This window comes from Carassius gibelio, chromosome A9 (genome assembly GCF_023724105.1).
Source record: "Carassius gibelio isolate Cgi1373 ecotype wild population from Czech Republic chromosome A9, carGib1.2-hapl.c, whole genome shotgun sequence".
In the NCBI taxonomy this organism is placed as follows: domain Eukaryota; kingdom Metazoa; phylum Chordata; class Actinopteri; order Cypriniformes; family Cyprinidae; genus Carassius; species Carassius gibelio.
The window spans coordinates 14,238,666-14,258,308 of record NC_068379.1 but is presented as its reverse complement, the minus strand read 5'-3'; the positions used below and the strand labels follow the sequence as shown (position 1 = coordinate 14,258,308).

The window sequence follows — 19,643 nt, the reverse complement described above, 5'->3', positions numbered from 1 at the left end:
CACAGTCCATCCCAGTAAGTTGCTGAAATGCACTTGAAGTTGGTTTGGCAACCACCAATAAACATAAAAAAAAGAAGCTTCAGAAATACCCTCAAACATCAACGCTGATGCCCCGTGTGAATACTTGATGCGTCCGCAAGTTCACTTGGGTGCATGCAGCAAATATGGCGTCATCGCTGTTTTGGCGGAAGTTTGCTTTGAGTGTGCACAAACACATTTCTTGTGGCAGTGTGCACTGCATTTTTTGTAACTTTCTGCGCAGCTCCACATCCAAAGATGCATGAGTTCAGGGCGATTCTAGCCAAACATGCACATCTGTACCTGCATTTCTGTAAAAACAGAAGCAGTTTGATGTGAAGTTCAAACTCTATTAAAGTCTATTAAAGTAAAAAAGCCTCGTCCATTTGGGAAGGTGTGCGCTCAGTCAGCGGAGGCTCATGAAGCGGAGCCAGGTGAAAGTATAGATCCCACTTAAACAGAACAAAGTCCTTCTAGCCTTTCTCAGCCCAGTGGATTCCTGAACTCTGGGATCTCTCCAGGGAAGTCTTTGAGGCTCATTTGCATGCAGACAGAGTAGTTTGATCATCTAAACATTGAACTTTACTGCCCCATACCTTTTATAGATTGTTTGCATAATTGAAGGAGACAGAAACTCTCCAAATGTCTGCACTACTGAGATCTGGACAAAGCTTATGCCCGGTGGGTGTTGCTTTAACCTGCCCTTTGTTACAACCCAACAGAGTGGCATCATTAGGGCACTGGCAGGTAGGCTGGGAATGGATCTCGTCGTCTCTGGCTCTGTATGGCCTCCAGCTGCTGTCATCCGTATCAAGCACAAACACTCAGAAGTAGCCAAATGACCCTTTACCCTTCCATTGGGGAAACTATTCAAGTTCCAGAAATCTCAGGCAGAAATTTGCAAATGGAAAGACAAAACAGCCGGGGCATTCCCTTGTAATGAGTTTATTTTTCCCATGGTCTTGTATAGTATGAGCAATGCAGATGTAAATTGCTGCTGAAGGATGCCAGTAGCAACTCGCCAGGGAATAGTTTTGTTGTCTATATGCCCATTAGCAGATTCACATGCTCATCAGTATCAGCTGTGAATTCACAATTAAGTCACCCGCAGTTCCCTCATCATGTTTACTTGTGTGACAGCCTTGAGCCGAGGGGGCAGCACTCGCAGCTAACCAGAACTTAATTTTTACTGTCAAGCAAAAATAGAAGATGGATCCACAGGAGAGAATAAGTACTTGAACAATATTGCAGTCATTCTGCAGTGGCATACAAGTGCAAGTGTTGTTACAATGCACACACTTTTATCTTTTATTATATATATATATATATATATATAACATTGAGGTAAGGGTGGGACTATGCCCAAAAAGAGTGTGTATCATAGTAATGACTGCCAACGAAACTGTACATTGCCATTGTTTTTTTGTTTTTTTTTACAATAATAATAATAATAACAAAGTCTGATGTGAGTGCAAAATAGTTTCAAATTGAATTATGCTTATGTAAAAAAAAAAAAAAAAAAAAAAAAAAAAAACTAATAATATAAAGCCTAAAAAACTAAAATAATATAATGCATAGTTCTGACTCTTATGTTCTAATTGGATCAGTTGATGTATATGTCTGTCAGCACATGAACTGAATTCTATATTAATGCATTGTGATGTTGCATGTATTTTTAATTGCTATACGTATTCTCTTTTTTGTTATATTGCTTCAGAATCTTTCTTCTTCGTGTCGGCCTCCTCCCGTACACCTAGCATGACGTTTGGTGACTCGTTTGACCTGCAGTGCATCGTGAAGCCACAGCACAATCCCAGTGTTCCTGCTGCAGTCACTTGGCGGTTCAAGCCAGCAGAGGGTGACGGAGAGTTCAGAGATTTGGTGACATTCACGCGGGATGGCACTCTGCAGTGGGGCGACCAGTTGCTTGGCCTGGGCACGCGTACCACAGTAGATCGTACGCCCACTAACACCAACTTCCGCCTCAGCATCACTCGTGCCGGACGCAAGGAGGCCGGGACATATCAGTGTGCTGCCCTGCTTTATCGGAGGAATTACGATGGCACCTGGAGCACGGTGGCCAACCGCACCTCCAACCCACTGGGCATCAGTGTACTGCAGCCTGGTGAGTCTCAAAATGGCTTCCGTCGCAGGAAAGGTTCATGTAGGCTCCCTGACTGCATGACAAAGGGCAAGAAACAACCATGACTGTTCTGATGGCACTAAATTGTAGATTTTAGTTTAGCTGACACCTGTTAAAGTTTGGGTTTGTAACGTTATCTCATGGCAGAATGCTTGAGCCACTCACCAGCCTCAAAAATTAACATAATGGCTATTAAGAATCACAGCTGACAACTCACACTTTATTGTCACTACAGAAATAAAGATTGCACTGATAATGCACCCTGTTGTAGTGTGGCCTAGTTTCATAACTTTCACCCTCACTAGATCTTTCTCTCTCTCATTCTTCTGTCATGTGTGCATGTATGTGTTTCACTAGATACTGGCTTCTCTTGTTCTCATAAGTTCAGTTCAGTTCAATTTTATTTATATAGCACATTTAAAAACAATCATGGTTGTCCAAAGTGCTTAACAATGTCCGAAGAAAAAAAAACCTGCACACACACAAACAAGACATACACAGTAAAATCTTCACAATGTCTCGTCTCAGCTCAAAATAAAAGCCAATTAATACAGGTGTGTCTTAAGTAAAGACTTAAAATTTCAACAGTCTGAGCAGTTCTTATGTCTACAGGTACATTATTCCACAAATTAGGTTCCGCCACTGAAAAAGCACAAACACAAGCACTTAAATCCCCAAGAAGACCAAACACAACAATCTCAGTCTTATTTACAGTAAGACAAAAAAGAAAGTTCTGATCCAGCCATATTTTGAAATCTCTCAGACAATTAAGTATTGAGAGAAATAAAGCTTTGTCATTTGTATATACAAAGATAACAACAGGTCCCAACATTGACCTTTGGGGGATGCCACCAAAAAGAGGGGCAGCACATGAAGAAAATTCACCAAGGTGAACAGAAAAACTTCTGTCTGTCATAAAAGTAATTGAGATGATTGGAGTGTGTGTGCAGGCCTCCTAATGGCCTGTTGTTAATATCCTCCATACCAGAGAAAGCGATTAGAATAGATGAATATGAAGAGGGACATTTTTGGCGGTGGGGTGGGTTGGAGTGGATTGGTGAGGTAGAGAGAGCATCATTAGAGCAAAAATCTGAGCTCATTAAATCTAGTCTCTCTGGACTTCAATCCATGGACTGAACAATGTCACTCCTAAAAGGAAGACCTCCTCTCTGACATTCAATTTTGGTTTTAGAATCATAATCATAATAATCTTTCTCCTAACCCTAAACTTAAACCTCACACAAACCTTTTTGGATTTTTATTAAGATGATATTTAGAATGTTTTTTAATAATTTCTCCTCTTGGGGATCACTGGCTGGGTTTTACTGTCCTTGTGGAGACATATGGTCCTCACAGTGTTAGCAAAACCTGACCTACACACGGAGCATGTTGAACGGACATGTGCTGGTGCCCATAATGAACCAACATATTGGTATAACTATGAATAATTATGGTTTAACTATCTAGTAACCATAATTATCAAAACAAGTAATTAAACCAGATGTTAGAAAGTTTTTGGAAGCTTCATTGATTGTTTATAGATTCTAATAATTTATGATTTTACATCTATAATTTTGAGCTAGCTGGAGCACTTAGCGTTTTCTACATTCAGTGAGGTGTCTTATGAAGCAGAACAGCAGTGTACCTCATTCCAGCAATAATTTTGTTTCTGAGCAAGATCATCTCCATAGAGCTCATTGGCATGGAAACACACTCTTGTCTACCCCATGTCAAGCTTTGGTCTCTCTACATCCCTGTCAGAACAGCAGGAGATGTGATTATTCTTCACCTTCAATTTTAATTTCATGCATGTAAGTGTGGGTGTATGTGTACATGTATATTCTGTTGACATTATTTGTAACTTTGACCATACATGCCATAAAATTAACTTCAATGTTTGAATGCATGAGAATGATTCCATCTTCACTTCAAGTTGTGTTTGTAACTGTTGTCTAACCCGGTGTGGAGCAGAGCCCCTTAGTAAGAATCAATGTGAGGACTTGGCAGGAGTTAATGGCTGTGAGACAACCCTGGGGGGGGAAACATGCTTTGCTTTCCCCCGCAGGCCTGCTCCCTGCCCTCCGGCTGCATGCAAATCAGTGCAGCCCACCGGAGACTTGCTTGTAGGTACACTAACACATTCCAGCCTGAGGTTCCCTTGTTACAAACAGGATTGTGCTTTTGTGTTTATGATGCCTTTTTGAATGTAAGATTGCTCAGATTATACAGACAGGAAAACAATACAATATAAAATGTCATGTACTTGGGATATATTGAAAGTATCAAAAAACATTTTTTAATCGATTGTTAACATTGCCATTATGAGTTCCGTTACCATTAACATTATTACCAACATCATCGCCAATTTATTCTTTATTGCTGCTGGTGCATCGCTTAAGTCTTTTAGAGGATCAAACTACAAGCTTGTGTGACTTTATTCATTCAATGGAACACAAAAGGAGAAATGATCTGGTTATCATTTGAAATGAATGGTTATTTTGGGTGCAATTAGAACCCATGGAGACTGAGGCTTTCAAGCTTTTTAATGACACAAAATTACCATAACAAACTATACGTGGTTATTTATTGAGTATCAATGAGTCGGTGAACTGGAGAACTAGATCAGTCTGAGTTTTGAACAAATCATTCAGACTGGTTTACTTTAACCGGATAAACCTGTTCATTAAAACATCTTACTCAAAAGACAATTTGTCATTTTAAATCTTGAAAGCATCAGTTTCAATTCTTAGAATTTGCGTGGAAAAAGTTTTCGAATTTCCTTGTTTTGTGTTCCACAGAAGACAGTGAGTCATGCAGGTTTGAAACTACATGAGGGTGAGTAAATGATGACAGAATTTTCATTTTTTGGGGTGAATTATTTAAGCAATTCATATTTTCTATATGATCTTTTATTTACTTCACTTTTAATTTTTCCTAAAGGTTTCTTTAAAGTGATGTGTGAGTTGTTGTGGATGTAAAGGTGAGGTGAAAGCCCAGGTTCCTGTGAGCTCCTTTGGTATGCTTGGCTTCCTGCTGGGCCATCTGACACATTGATGTCTGCATGACAGGAAATTCTAGCAGGTGCTGAGAAATCAGAGTTGAATTACCTTAATGATTTGTTCCAGCAAAGGTCATACAGGAAGTATCAAACCAGGAAGAATAAAACAGAGTGCAGAAGTCATTGAGTTGCACTTCCATACTAAGCATACTGTACTATATTAGGAAACAATTCAATATGCCTATTGTTTATTTGTGGTAAGATGACAGTGTTCCAATAATAATATAAATAATTTGGAACACCGTCATCCTACTACACACATCTTAAGCTGATGTACCAGTGAGCAGTATACAGTAGTCAGTAATGCAGTAGGAGTTGACTACAACATGAAAAAGTACCATTTAAATGTTGTTGTCCAGTGTTTCTTTTTTTCTTTTTTTTTCTTTTTTTTACTAAAACTAAATAAAAATTAAATTAAATTAAAAGATGTAAACTTAAAAACAAACTTAAAAATTATAAATATTGCCTTGGCAACTAACAGAAATAAGTTAAAGTTGACGTAATAAAGTCACTAGATGCAAAACTAAAATTCAAATAAAAATAAATTAAGGCTATGTAGAAATAACTGTTTACAAAATTTAAAAACAAAAGAGAAATAAAAAGACAAAAGCACATAACACAATTGCTAAAACTTAATCTACTGTAGAAATACTCAAATATTAGCAAATACTAAAAAGTATATAAATAATACTAGATTAAGTAAATACTAATTAACTTTTTAAGAGCTATTATATGGTATAGGCTAACGCACTGTATAACTAACATATAACATATATACTATATATATATATATAAAAGAATAAGAAAATCAGTACAAATTTATCACAAAGAAGGTTTAGCTATTTTTTTCATTCACATTTTTTTTTTACATTTTCAGTATCAAACTTCCAGGTCCTGGAATTAGTCATAATTAAACATTTTATGTAGTCCTGCAGTCTTATTGAAATTTAAAAAAATATGAATATTTAATGTAATAATAATAATTATGAGCAACAAAATGTAGTTTAAAATAGATGATTTATAGCATTTCATGCCACAGAACATCCCTCAAGTATTTCACGGCAGCTACCCATATGCTTCATAAACAATTTAGGACATTCATTTTTCTACTATAAAAGTATATAAATAATACTAGATTAAGTAAATACTAATTAACTTTTTACGAGCTATTATATGGTATAGGCTAACGTACTGTATAACTAACATATAACATATATATATATATATATATATATATATATATATATATATATATATATACACACACACACACACACAAACAGTAAAAAAAAGAATAAGAAAATCAGTACAAATTAGGGCACAATGTAGTGTATTAGATTAATTTTTACAGTTTTTTTTACGTGTATTTTGCATTTTGTACTTCTATAATGCTCTACATATTGTATATATAGTTTGCATGTATCTGAGCTTATCAGAAATTTTATATTAGTTTGTTGAGAATCTTTTTTTTTTTTTTTTTTTTTTTTAAGTTTAGCTCCTACAGAACAGATGCAATTGTCTGGCGCCTGCAGAGCTCTTATCACTGGAGTGATATCAGTGACTGTTATTTTATAAAATGATTCCAGTTGCAGTATTATTATGTGCTAAAGGTTTTAGTTTACACAAGCATCACGCACATATGTTTAAGATGCAGAGCGAGACAGCTCTTTGCTCCACTGGCTCCATGACCTTCCTCTCTCAAGAGGAATGCCGGCACCCAGACAACCTTTCAACATGCATTTGGGAATCAACTAATCATCCTGAGCACTCGTTTAGTTTGCCTGGTGTGTGTGCCCACTGTGTTTATTACACTGAATGCTAGGCCGTTAGAGAGCACAAACATATAGGCATTTGAGCAGTGGCCTGTGACTTTCCACAGAGATTCTTTAAATCCATTTGAATTAAAAATTGTGAATCCCTCCAGCGTCATGGAAAACATTTAGCAGTTGTGCCGCATCTGGACGCATCGGAGCGTTTGATTGGCTGTGAAGTTTTACTCAAAGATTTAAACAAGTCACCTTTATTTATATAGTGCTTTAAACAAAAAAAGATTGTCAAAGCAACTGAACAACATTAATTAGGAAAACTGCTGTTGTTGTTTGTTTATTATATGGACAGTGACAAAATATCTTAAGATCAAAATATATAATTTTATGTGCAACAGAAGAAAGTAAGTCATACAGGTTTGGAAAATGTTCGGAAGAAATATATTGAAATTGAATACATTTACATTTATCACACAGAAGTTTTAGCTATTTTTTTCATTCACATTTTTTTTTTACATTTTCAGTATCAAAACGTCCAGGTCCTGGATTTAGTCAATTAAACATTTTATGTAGTCCTGCAGTCTTATTGAAATGAAAAAAATATGAATATTTAATGTAATAATAATAATTATGAGCAACAAAATGTAGTTTAAAATAGATGATTTATAGCATTTCATGCCACAGAACATCCCTCAAGTATTTCACGGCAGCTACCCATATGCTTCATAAACAATTTAGGGCATTCATTTTTCTCTGCTTTATATCTTCATATCCTCGTATCTGTTGGTGCTAGTTTTATAAATGTTAAATACGTCTGGCTAAATGTTGCGAGCTGACATTTGGAGAAACCAGTTGTGTGGAGAAAGTTCTCTGAAAGAAATGGAGACTGGTGTGGAGGTAATGATGTGTGAAAACATCATGCATCTGACTGAATGCATTATTGAGAGACATTCAATCATGTCTCCAGAAGTGCCTGTTTAATATGTATACGGCAGAGTTCGTTCTCACTGTGAACGTGAGGAACAGAGTGTAAATGCAATAAATGAATACGTTTTGCAAGGATTGCTTCATTCACACAGTGAAAACAAATACTGCACATTGCTCATGCTTTGTAAAAGTGCTCAGGGACCTCGAAAAACATGTTCTTGTCTCATAGGACCTGTCGTGTCTATGATTTAAAGCCTTTTTATTCATATTTAATACATAGGCTGGCTCGTGTGCTTACCTCAGCACCCACATCCGGAGTTCCTCACAGCATCATGGGAACAGACTGTGGTGCTACACATACACACGCCTCATGATGAGAAGAAACATGAAGACATCACAAAGTCTCTTGCTTTTCAACTCACCCACTTTTTTTTTTTTTTTTTTTATCTACTCTTTTCCCAAACTCTTCCTCCTCACAATTACATTTTAATGGATAACAACAACAAAAAGTCAGTACCTTTAAAACAGCTCCTCAAGAGTTAAATAGCACAATGCACATTTCACCAAACATTAGAGCATTAAACGCGAAAAAGAAGGGGGCCAGCAAAATGAAACACTGATGAAATACTAGCGCAGTCTGTTCTAGTGTGTTCTACGTTCTCTGTCCAGTGGGCTGTTTTGCTTAAGATCTTTGAGGAAGATTCATTATTTTTTTATACATTCCAAACTTCTCCAGAGTCATTCACAGATATATGTTTTACATTTGTTTAGACACCAGTTTACACATTATATTTTAATGTTGTGATATATTAAAAGTTGTGTAAATATTGTAATGTATATGTGGGTGAAACGGATTATGGAGAAAAAAAATGCAGTTTGGGTCAGTTTGGTCCTATATATCAGTTGTTGATTAGATGGAGGCAGATCTGAATTCAAGCTTATAGTCAATTGTAAGAAAGGGACAGGACTAAAGCTAATTAAATGATTGGAGAAGTTCAACAGAGAGAAGACTGTTATTTCAGCATAAGATTGAGTAACATAAAAAAAAAAAACTCTACAAAATTATGTTTAACATTAATTTTGAAAGTACAAATTTCCATTTCATTTAATGAAGTGTTTCTTTAGCCCGAAATTCTGATCAATGCACTCATATTCCACCTGTCTTTGGAATATTGTCTTAAATGGTTACTTCACCCAAAAATGAAAATTAGGTTGCATTTTACTCACCCCAAGGCATCCTAGGTGCATATGACTTTCGTGGGGTGAACAAAGGCCTTCTGTAGCAAATTGAGGCATTTTTGTAAGAAAAATATCCATATTCAAAACATAATTACTTGAATCTAGCTTGCGCTATGTTGTAAAGGAAGCAATTCCGGTGTAATGATGTATGAGATCAGCGCTGCACATCTCAGAAGTGACGCATGCGGAAATGCAGCGGAGAGATCAAAACAAAACAATGGTCACTAATTAGAAGTACAAAACAAGGATTTGTAAAGAAGAATGTGGGAGGATTTTGATATAAGCCAAGAGCAGACTGGTTTCCTTTGCTAAAGTAAGGAAACTGCTTCTTTTGATCCTGAAAACACGAGATTGGTTTTCACGAGATTCACCGGCGCATGCGCAGCGCTGACCTCATACATCATGCTCCCAAAACTGCTTCTGTGTACAACTATTGGCAAAAGCTACATTAAAGTGATAATTATGTTTTGAACATGGATATTTTTGTTACAAAAATGCATCGAGTTGCTACAGGAGGCCTTTTATCAGTCCAACACTGAACTCCCTGTGTGAGACACTTTTTTTTTTTCACTTCTGTTGGACTGAAGCAAGGCAACAACAGCTGACTGCAATGATAGAGCTTCAAAAATCATTTCAAAAATGTTTGAATTCGTCTGAAGGAAGAAAGTCATATACTGTACACCTAGGATGCCTTGGGGGTAAGTGAAACGCAGACTAATTTTCATTTTTGGGTGAATTAACTCTTTAATCTGGTGATGGCTGCCAGATTGAAGAGTAATTGAGTGGAAAGTTTTCCCCAATGTTCAGATTAAAGGTTGACTTGAATTAATTTTTCAATGGCCAATAGCTAAATGTTTTGCCCCCCTCCCAATCTTGAACACAAGGTTCCATCCTTCATTTCAAGTTGTTCGTGTTCTACATGATCCATTTGTGGTGTCATACAGGGAAATACTGGGATTATTTTCTGAAGTATAGAAGAGATGGATGATTAATATAACAGAATGCTAATCATAGCGCACATACTCCAAGCACACTGACACCAATAAATCATAGTTACCAGTGATAGTGCTTTTCTTGCTTCCTTCATGTGTTAAACAGTGTGTAAGGACCCAAGTATGTGTTATCCTATAATTGCTTATCATGCTAATTTATTTCATTTTACTGGAAACTGACTCTTCAGTTTGAAGTAATATCCCAGAGACAAGAAAGATCTCAACATGTAGGTGATTTTTGTGTGTGTGTAGCCTGTAGGTTGTTTCTGGGGGCAGGAATTGGCAGCGTTCGAGCCAGTGGTCTGTTGTATGTGTGTGTGTTTACGGCTGTGTGTTTTTGCACTCCTGTCAGGCACAGTCACAGCTCTGGTGTGATAGCGGCCATCGATCGCTGGGCCTTCTCTGAGTGGGTGTGTTATCATGACATCTTCAAAGACATTAAACTGAGCTCCATCTGTTAGTAGAATTGGCAAGAAGCACTTTTTTTCTCCCCAGAGCAGCTTACATTTTCTCTAGAAAGATAAAGCTGCTACACGCACACACACACATTATTTTTAAATATTTATGTCCATCCACATAAACTCCTACACTGGACAGTCACTCATTCCAGCCTTCCTCCTGATGGATTCCTGTCGTAGATCCAAATACGTAAGATGTGGGTTGTGAAGTTGGTTTATGCGATTCAGTTTCTCAGGAGGAAGCCAGCACTAATGTCAAGGCGGATGTATGAAGTTTCTGAGAGTAGGTTGATTCAGGTGTTGCTCTGTTCATTAAGATGTCCCTCTGTTGCCTTTCTGCCACGAAATGAAACCGCACCGGCAGGTTGATCCAAAGCCTTATGGCATCGACATTCATCTTCGTCTTCTGTTAGTGCTCACGCTCTTTCTTAAATTAGAATTTTTGTGTCTTCAAGAGCAATAGAGGAATCACCTCTAGCTGTGATTTCATCAGAAATCCAGAGCGCTGATGACGAATCCACACAAAAACAACGACCCAGCAGGGCGTGCAATGTGATTTTCTCCTGTTTGAGCTCAACTTTATGAATCTTTTTACATTTTAAAACTAGATTTTGCATTTAAATGTGAATTTTAGTGGTTGTTTTCCCTCCCATGATTGCGTTTGTGCTTTTATGGAGCATGTGAAATGCAATAAGATAACACATGTTCATTTATGCCGATCTCCAGGGAAGCTGCCCAGCCTTCCAACGTTGTGACAATCTAATCTGTGTGTAGCAATGCCGGTGGATGTGTCCTAATGGGACCATTCAAACTCCAGATTAATGAAGCAGTCAGATGTGGAATATGAACATTTTTTCATTAATTTCTCAGCAAAAACAGGATGAGAAATGGAACAGAAACTGGATTTATCTGCCCTACATAGAATACTGAACCAAAAAGAGTTCACCTACACAAACCCAGATGTCAAATCCATACTGTTTGAACACGCTTTCAACGTGGAAAACGGACAGATTGCCACTGTCAGAGCTGTGCTGAGTGTACATGCTGATCTATTAGCTCAGTTTCAATTCCAAACCTGGTGAGCTGCCTACCAAGACACCATTTTAAAGCATCATGCTGTTTCAGCATTATTACTCTGCCATTAAAGACATCTTCTTTCGGCCAAATTCAAAGGCAGCATCGCCCTGCAGCATTTGCTCTTAATAGAGCATCCCACAATGCATTGCAGTGAACTCAAATATACTAAATATGCATAATTGTTGTTGTTTAACTGGGTTTTATCATGAAACATTCAAATGTATCTGTGCACAACTAATAAGTTAACATTCTTTAACACACTGACAAACATGCTATTTGCCCATGGCTTTTGTAGTTACGGAAGCTTCATCTGCTGAGCATTTATTTCTGTTAGCCTACATCTCGCTGTGTTACTGGCTTCCCAGTAATCAGCCATGACTGGATCCAGCCAGCCAATCGTACAGGAATATGTGTCACCAGACCTGAGGGGGTAGTCAGCTCAAAGCTTCCTCCTCCAGAGACATCCTTACCTTCAGATTTTAAACAGCTTCCTCGTATCTCAGTTACTCCACTGTGCTTCCTTGCATTATCTTATTGTTTGATGTTGAGATGCATGTTATTAGCTTGAAATCAAATCAACGGGTTATAATTAACAAACAATCAATATTAGCTGCCTTCCCCTCTCTCTCTTTCTATCTTTCTCTCATTCACTCTTGTACCTGGTGCTGTTGAAACTCTTTCTCATTAAAACAGTGCTGTCCCAGCGGCCCTTGTTAAATTGCTAAGTGTCTTTTACATAAATGGGTCCTGGCAGTGATGGATCAGTGCTCTCCCACACCTGTCGTACCCAGTGGGCACCAGTCATCCTGCCCACTGATGGCTCTCACTATGCCTGTAATTGACGGCATCTGAATCATGGAGAACCGCTATCTCTGTGTCCCATGGATGGATCTCTTCTGTCCTTCTTCATTAGGAGCACAGTCTTCCAGCTTGCACAACAATCTCCCTCCAGGGCACAGAGGATTTATCCACCTCTCTCTTTCCCACACACATTCTTCGTTTCTCGATCACGAGACCCTGTAGATTCATGTTCTCATTTTCCGTGTGCCTTGAACCTCTTTATCCATCACACTTTACCCCACTAAGGCAACTTAGTGCACCTGACTAGATGTGAACAGCACGTGTTTTATATCTCCAAGAAACCTCCTGCTCTGAGAGGAGAGCCACTCATAAGATCAAGCCTTGAAGCTGTGAACCTTATTCACAAGTTTCTATATTCACAGGTTGCATGACGACACTTTTTGTGCCCAATTTCACTGCTACATGATGTGACCTACGAGCAGTGGTTCTCATTGGTATGGAGTTTCATAGCCATAGTCTTCTACAGTGTGTATCTGTGCTGTTCAGTGTCTAGTGCAACACAATCTTATTCCAAGTGCTGAAGGGAGAGCAGCAAGAGATTGAAACTGTGATCAAAAGATGAGATATGATTTTGTTTGGCCTCCAAGCAGCATCTAGATGCTCAATTTGTTGAAGGGAAGTGGCTTTTAATGTGGCCTGCCTTTGACTCTGAAACAACAAGCTCCTCTAGGCAGATGGGAGAGGTTTTCAGATCAAATGCATTTATTTAGTAGTAATTTGTGGGTGCCCTAGCATGTGTGTTTATTTTAGATGCTGCGTTTGTTAGGTTCCAGAGATGTGCAAAAGGGCAGTCAAGAGTATTACAGCACCACAGTTGGTCTTATTTACAGTGCTATTGATATGCAAATATAAATAAATACATAAATAAAAATAAAAAGGCATTACGATACGATGAGTTAGTCGGCAGTACATGGATGTTCTGGTTTGATTACAGGTGATGCTTGGCCTGAGAAGCTCTGATTCTCCAGACCGTGTCCTAGGAGCCTTTATGTAGAGCACTTTATATTCCTTCCAGAGCCCACAAGCTCTTTACTCCTAATTCAAACACTAGAGCTTTGTGTGCTTCCTTATTTTCCATCCCAGTGACCAGGCAATAGACCTTATTTCATGACATCCACTGGCACAATGGAAGATTGATGAAGCACATTTGTTTCTGAAGCATTCATATCCAAAACCATTTCATACGGGTTCGGTAATTAATTAGCTCTGAAGTGATGCTCAAGGTCAAAATATAGGGCACTGTCTCCCACCGGATTCACAGAGAACCTCTTCAGTACATCACAAACTCACACCCACCTGCACTCTGGCTGTGTTCTAAAACCTAGTGAACTGCCTACACAGAGAGCATTTTAAGCAACATAGGCTCATTAGAAATAACCCGCCTCTACCTACATTTTGGCAAAACTACAAAAACACACCTTAAAACATTCTAAATAAAACATTTATCAGTTAAGAAAGACTTACTTTTGCATGATTCCTTGCATAATACTATATGATTTCAAAACTTTTTTACCATTACCACCAGTAAATTTGGACATTTACAGCATATCTCCAGCTGCATATGTATGGCTTTTTGGACATCATAAACATCAGATCAGAACAAAACAACCTAATTTTTCTCAAATTACTATAATTTTGGTCACAACATATAACCATTGATGTTAATCATGTTCACCATTTCTAACTGCATGTCATTAACTTACTGCATGATTTTTATTATCGCAGAACTGTACATTTCTGCCATCACCTTGACATAGTCATTGATAAACTACTCCTAATTGTAATATTGACACATTAATTTCCTGTGAAGCTGCTTTGCAGTGGTGTTTATCGTGAAAGCCCTATATAATTAAACATAAATTGTATTGAACTGAGATGTGAGCTTGCCGTTAGATTGTTGCAGTTGTAATGCGGAGCACTTGAGTTAAGCTGAAATGGCATAGTTGCTTCAGCAAAATGTCTTTAACCTAATGTTTGCTTTTGTCAACACTATTGGTTAAATTTAGGGTAGGGTTTAGTGTAGCTGGTAAGTTATTTTCAAACATGATAGAGCATTAGTCTTTTAGCACCTCTCACTGGACATTTCCTAATTTTCCAAATGTCTGTGATAGAACCAACATAATACAACTTTGCCAGAGTCACATTAATGTTTCATAAAACTGAACAAGTTTTTAAGACCACTCAGTGGACATTTCACTTTCAAAATGTGGCAATATGTGCAAAAAACACCATTTTAAAGAAATGTCGCCACAGGCACGTTTTTTCCCAATTGACCCTGGGCTGGGGTTAAGACGACATATGTGGATGGAAGCAACAAAACGATGCAGACTTGTTAAATACATTTGTTTGGCTAAATTCTAGACCTGCACTGTAGGCAGTGTAGACAATGTGCTCTGACTTTATTGAAATAGAAATCCATCCAAGATGGTTTACCATTCAAGAGAAAGATTTTTTTTTTTTTATTTCTTAGAGTATTGCATTGTTACCTTAGCAACAAAGCCCCAAAGTCCTCTGAAATCAATTGTTATTTGAGTCGCTTATGCAACATAACTGAGGTGTGCTATTTTCATGACTCTTAAAGTTGCTACCTATAGAGTGTTCCATATGGGTCACTTTTTAGGTTCTGTTTCATAATGCTGCATGTGTAGACATTAGACAGCAAAGTGTCTCTCTAAATGTGTTTGGAAATTTTAACTGATTCTGTTCCAAATGTCATTTTGCATATTTGAAATTATTATTATTTTTTTCTCTCAAACAGCTCTTTTGGCCCACTTGTAAACACGTTTAACTCTCAAAAATATGTCCTTGGTTGTCACCAGCGCTTCTTCAAGCTGTCTGTAATAACTCCTCTTCAGTAACTCTCCCCTGCCTATATCCATATACACACTTCATAGCATTTTTAATCAAAGTCTCTGAGGATGTTACTCGTCTTTTTCAAAACTATTTCCTTATTCACTGAGCTCTCTAGCTAATGCTACTTGACATTTACACTCTTCACTTTCTGTAATGTTTTTGTTACTTTTTACTTTTTGAACGAGATGCTTTGCTGATTATCATACACAATCATGATACAAAGAGGTTCTGAGTGCAAAATGACCGAAACACCTGTTGGCTAAAATGACGAGAGCATTAAATAGATTCTATTCAGCCATATTCCTCACCACACACTTGCTTCGGTCCACAGAAAACATTTTATTTCGTTGAAATCTCTCTCAGTGCATATAAACACATGCCACCTATGCCTACTCTAGCAGACTACAGTGTACATACTGTACGCTTCTGATAGCACACAGCAACCCCAGAGTTCACTAATAACCACACAAGGCTGCTTTTGCTGCATCACAGCCAGGAACGTATGTTGTAAGTTAAGGGAGGGGGGACACGTCTCAATGGAAGTTGGAGAATTAAAGCAGGGTGGAGGCACAGGACACAGAGGGCTCATCTGTTGACTCCCTGCCCGAGTACAGATCCACATAATTACAATATAGCCCTAACTGCATTGTAGAAGACTGCTGGAAATCCTTCTGCAACACAAAGGAATCAGAGATGTATCGGCCTCATTAGCATAGATATTAGGCTCCCATTATGTTTTTGTGGCAGACGGAGGGCAGCAGTGCTCAAGCCTCATTCTTCACTGTGCAAGGCGGATCTGCTTAAACTGCTCTCCTGAGGGAGCACAGCCTCCCACCCCTCAAAAAACACACACCCAATCTGTTTCACTGGAATTAAGCACATTTCAGAATGTTAATATGACACATCTCAGGCTCTGCTGCTTGGATTAACAGTTAGAAGAGCTCATGGAAGAGCAGTCCAGTTTGGAGCATTAAGCTGACCTTTAATGTGTTTCAGTTAGTGCAGCGTAAAAAAAAGAAACACATTTGTGTGTGTGTGTGTGTGGGGGGGGGGGGAGGGGGGGGTGTTCAACTAAAAGTCACTTACTTCACTCCACAGTCCATATATTCACTTTTCTTCTCATTTTGGCAACACTTTATTCAGTTATCTACTTTATCTCTGTTCAAAGTGAGCAGCTCTTTTGCCGTTTTGCGATTCAACGATTCCCTCTTAATATTACGGCACCATTTGCTCACTCCCTGATTCCCTTTTTTAAAATATGTTGTGCTTTTTCCCCTTCTCTCAGTTCTTATGTCCCTTTCAGGCACTCCCCTGTCTCATATCCGTTGTCATTTATCCACCTCCACTTGTCATTGCTCCACTCAGTGCTACTTTACACCCCCCCCCCCCCCCCTTTTTTTAAAAAAAGAGAGTGCTTCAAAGTCTTTTGTTTACAGGTACACCTCAACAATGTCTCCCCTCATTCTTGGACAAATAGACACGCTTGTGGAACTCATAAATATGCATGAACTGGGATATTATTATGCTGATTGACAGTGATAAGGACTCTTTATCTGTCAGTGGGGGTTGAAATTAGCAGCTACCGATTAACTGTTCATCCCTAATGACTGCTTGTGTTTTTGTATCATCAACAGAACTCTTGAAAAATCGCTGTTTTGATAATGGAATAAGAAATACTTAGTAACATAGATCCCATTATCATGGCAGGTTACATAAATGTTAGTTTTATTTATCATCTAGTCTAAAGTCCAATTAACACTGTGACAACAGTTCAAGGTGCTGCACTTACTCAACAGCTGCACTTCAGTCTAACACAGTTTTTATCTGCTCTATCCTTCAGTAGCAACCTATTTGCAAATTCTGCATTGCATTTGACGTATTCACAGAACAATTTGTGTCATGAGATCAGACTGAAATTATCAGTAGGATGTGCAGAGTAGATGGTGCTACACACAGTCAGGAACAGCATAAACATTGCATCTACCTCACTGTGACTGAGTGGGCCACAATTATTGTCTTTGCAATAAATCTCAGCCTCTGACAAAGTTCTGGCAGTGTCAGAAAATTAGTTTGGCATTTGTGCAGCGTTTTACTGCTCCTACAAGCTGTACATTCTGACTTTCACTCAAGATCTCACTGGGAACATATTGTCCAGGCTTTCATTTTAATAAATGCTCTTTTTAGACTGGCAAGGACATTTTGTTTGCTCAGAGTTATAGTATGTCACAGCACAATAAGCTTTTATTTATTCCTCATGAAGTGGTCCCTTTAAAATATCCAGTGCATGTTGACGTCACTGGAATAAATGTTTTCTTAATGTAATAAATACATTTTTGTTTCTTGTTGGGAAGGCTGCATTATCTTTGGGGATTGTGTTATCAAGAAATAAACCAAATAAAAGCATTTTTATCTTGTCAGCGCAGCATGTTGGAAATTAACTGGGGCTAAAAAACTGGACACATGCAAGAGGAAAAAACATGGCTCGCTGTCTTTTTAGAAAATCACAAATACACTTTTTCTCTTTTTGCTTTCTCCGCTGCCAACCTCCCCCTCCGCATCTCCTTGCCCTCTGTCTGAGAGCCGTCACAAACTGCCTCTAATCAAGCTCTGAGCTGTTTAAAATGTGCTGCTTGATTTGCTTCATTTTCGCAGTCTCTCTTACTCCCCGTCTTTATTTTCCCTCTCTCCTTTTTCATACATTTATCGATTTTCCTAATTCGATTATGCAACAAAAATGAAATGGCTCGCAGTTTTGTCAATAACAAATATCATGTTTAATTAAATTGTTTAATCGTGCCTGGCAGAGTCCCAGTCGGAGAGGATTCTGTCAGAGTTTGATTGGTTACCTTCTTTAGCACACATGGAGCAGACCCTCTGAAGCATTCAGACCTAGTAAGGCAAGTGAATGATGAAAACCCCAAACAAGGCTAGTCATAACTATGGCTAATATGAGTGGGGAGATAAACTTATTTGCTGCAACTCTTGAGAGCTAATGAAAGGATAGCTGTTGCTGTAGGACAGAAAAGTACATAAAGCAATGGACCTCATTCCCGCCTTGTCAAAGGCTCCCTGCTCTGCTGTTTCTTTATTAGAAAATTTAATGGGGGAAGAGAGAGTTCGGAGCATCAGTCCTTCGCTCAAAGTCCACTTGTGCTTTATGCTGAAAGAAAAGCATTGAGCAGGAGTGAGCTTGAAACAAAGAAAGCAAATGTTTCCAATCATATTCGCTGTATTGCTTTTCTGTTGCCCAGAAGACTAAACTGTGTCTCAACTGTGAGCTGCCGTGCATAACTTTTCCCTGATCTCAAAGCCTCTGTGAATAACCTTATTTAAACCTGAGCAATATTGTATGATTATATTGAATTGTGCAGCAGTGCTAGAGTAAAACAACAGTATTAGGTGCTTTGAAAATGCCAGTGTGTTAGTAAATATGATTTTCTGAATATCATGCAATGCTGAATGCACCTGTAATCAGTGATGTTATCAGCCACAGACTTGTTTGTGAACGAAGAAAAGTAACAAGTAAAGCAAATTACGTAATCAGATTACTTTTTTCAAGTAACTAGTTAAGGAATGCATTACCTTTTAATTTAAAGAACTTCTTATATTAAAAACAATCAAGGCCTGCTCATATTAAAAAAGTAATGTAACACATTACTTTCGATAAAAAGTAACCAAGTAACATAATTAGTTACTTTTTTAGGGGGTAACTCAATTTTGTAATGCATTACTTTTAAAGGTAACTTTCCCCACCACTGGTTGAGATCATGAAAACATGACAGGAAATAATCATAGCCTCTGTACAGATGAGTAGGATTGTACATTTTAACCACATATATCTGCTAAGAGTGAATTTTCAACAAGTACACTAGCACATAGACCGCTTTGAAGCTAAACTACATGAACTAAAAGCCACATAACTCTAACTCATAACTCTTTTTCAGAACCTTGTTTTCTGTCAGTACCGGAGAAATTCGAAAGAAAACTAAGAAGTCTGTTGTGTGGAAATCCCATCCATTGGTGGTTCTGCTTTAGAGGATTGAAGAGTCATTCTCCTGCGATTAGCTGCTAGCTCTGAAGGGTTCTGTAGCCAGAGCTTTGAGACCATCTTTAGTGTTTACCCAACCAATAATGTTTTATGTCTGAGGGCACACAAGATGCCATTTTCATATACAGGATAAATGCCTGTTAGCAGTGACAAAAACTGTTGAAGTTTGTGTATTTTTGTCAAGCTAAACGAAATTCAGGCCC

The 19,643-nt window shown here is 38.1% G+C and overlaps 1 protein-coding gene across 1 annotated transcript in view; it reads left to right on the top strand.

Moving 5' to 3' along the window:
* The window catches only part of LOC128019690 (immunoglobulin superfamily member 3), a 156,393-nt gene that overhangs the window by 125,922 nt on the left and 10,828 nt on the right, over positions 1–19,643 (top strand). Inside the window, exon 6 of the mRNA XM_052605809.1 lies at positions 1,736–2,143. Within this exon, the coding sequence (XP_052461769.1) occupies positions 1,736–2,143 (408 nt within the window). The remainder of the gene's footprint in view (positions 1–1,735; positions 2,144–19,643) is intronic.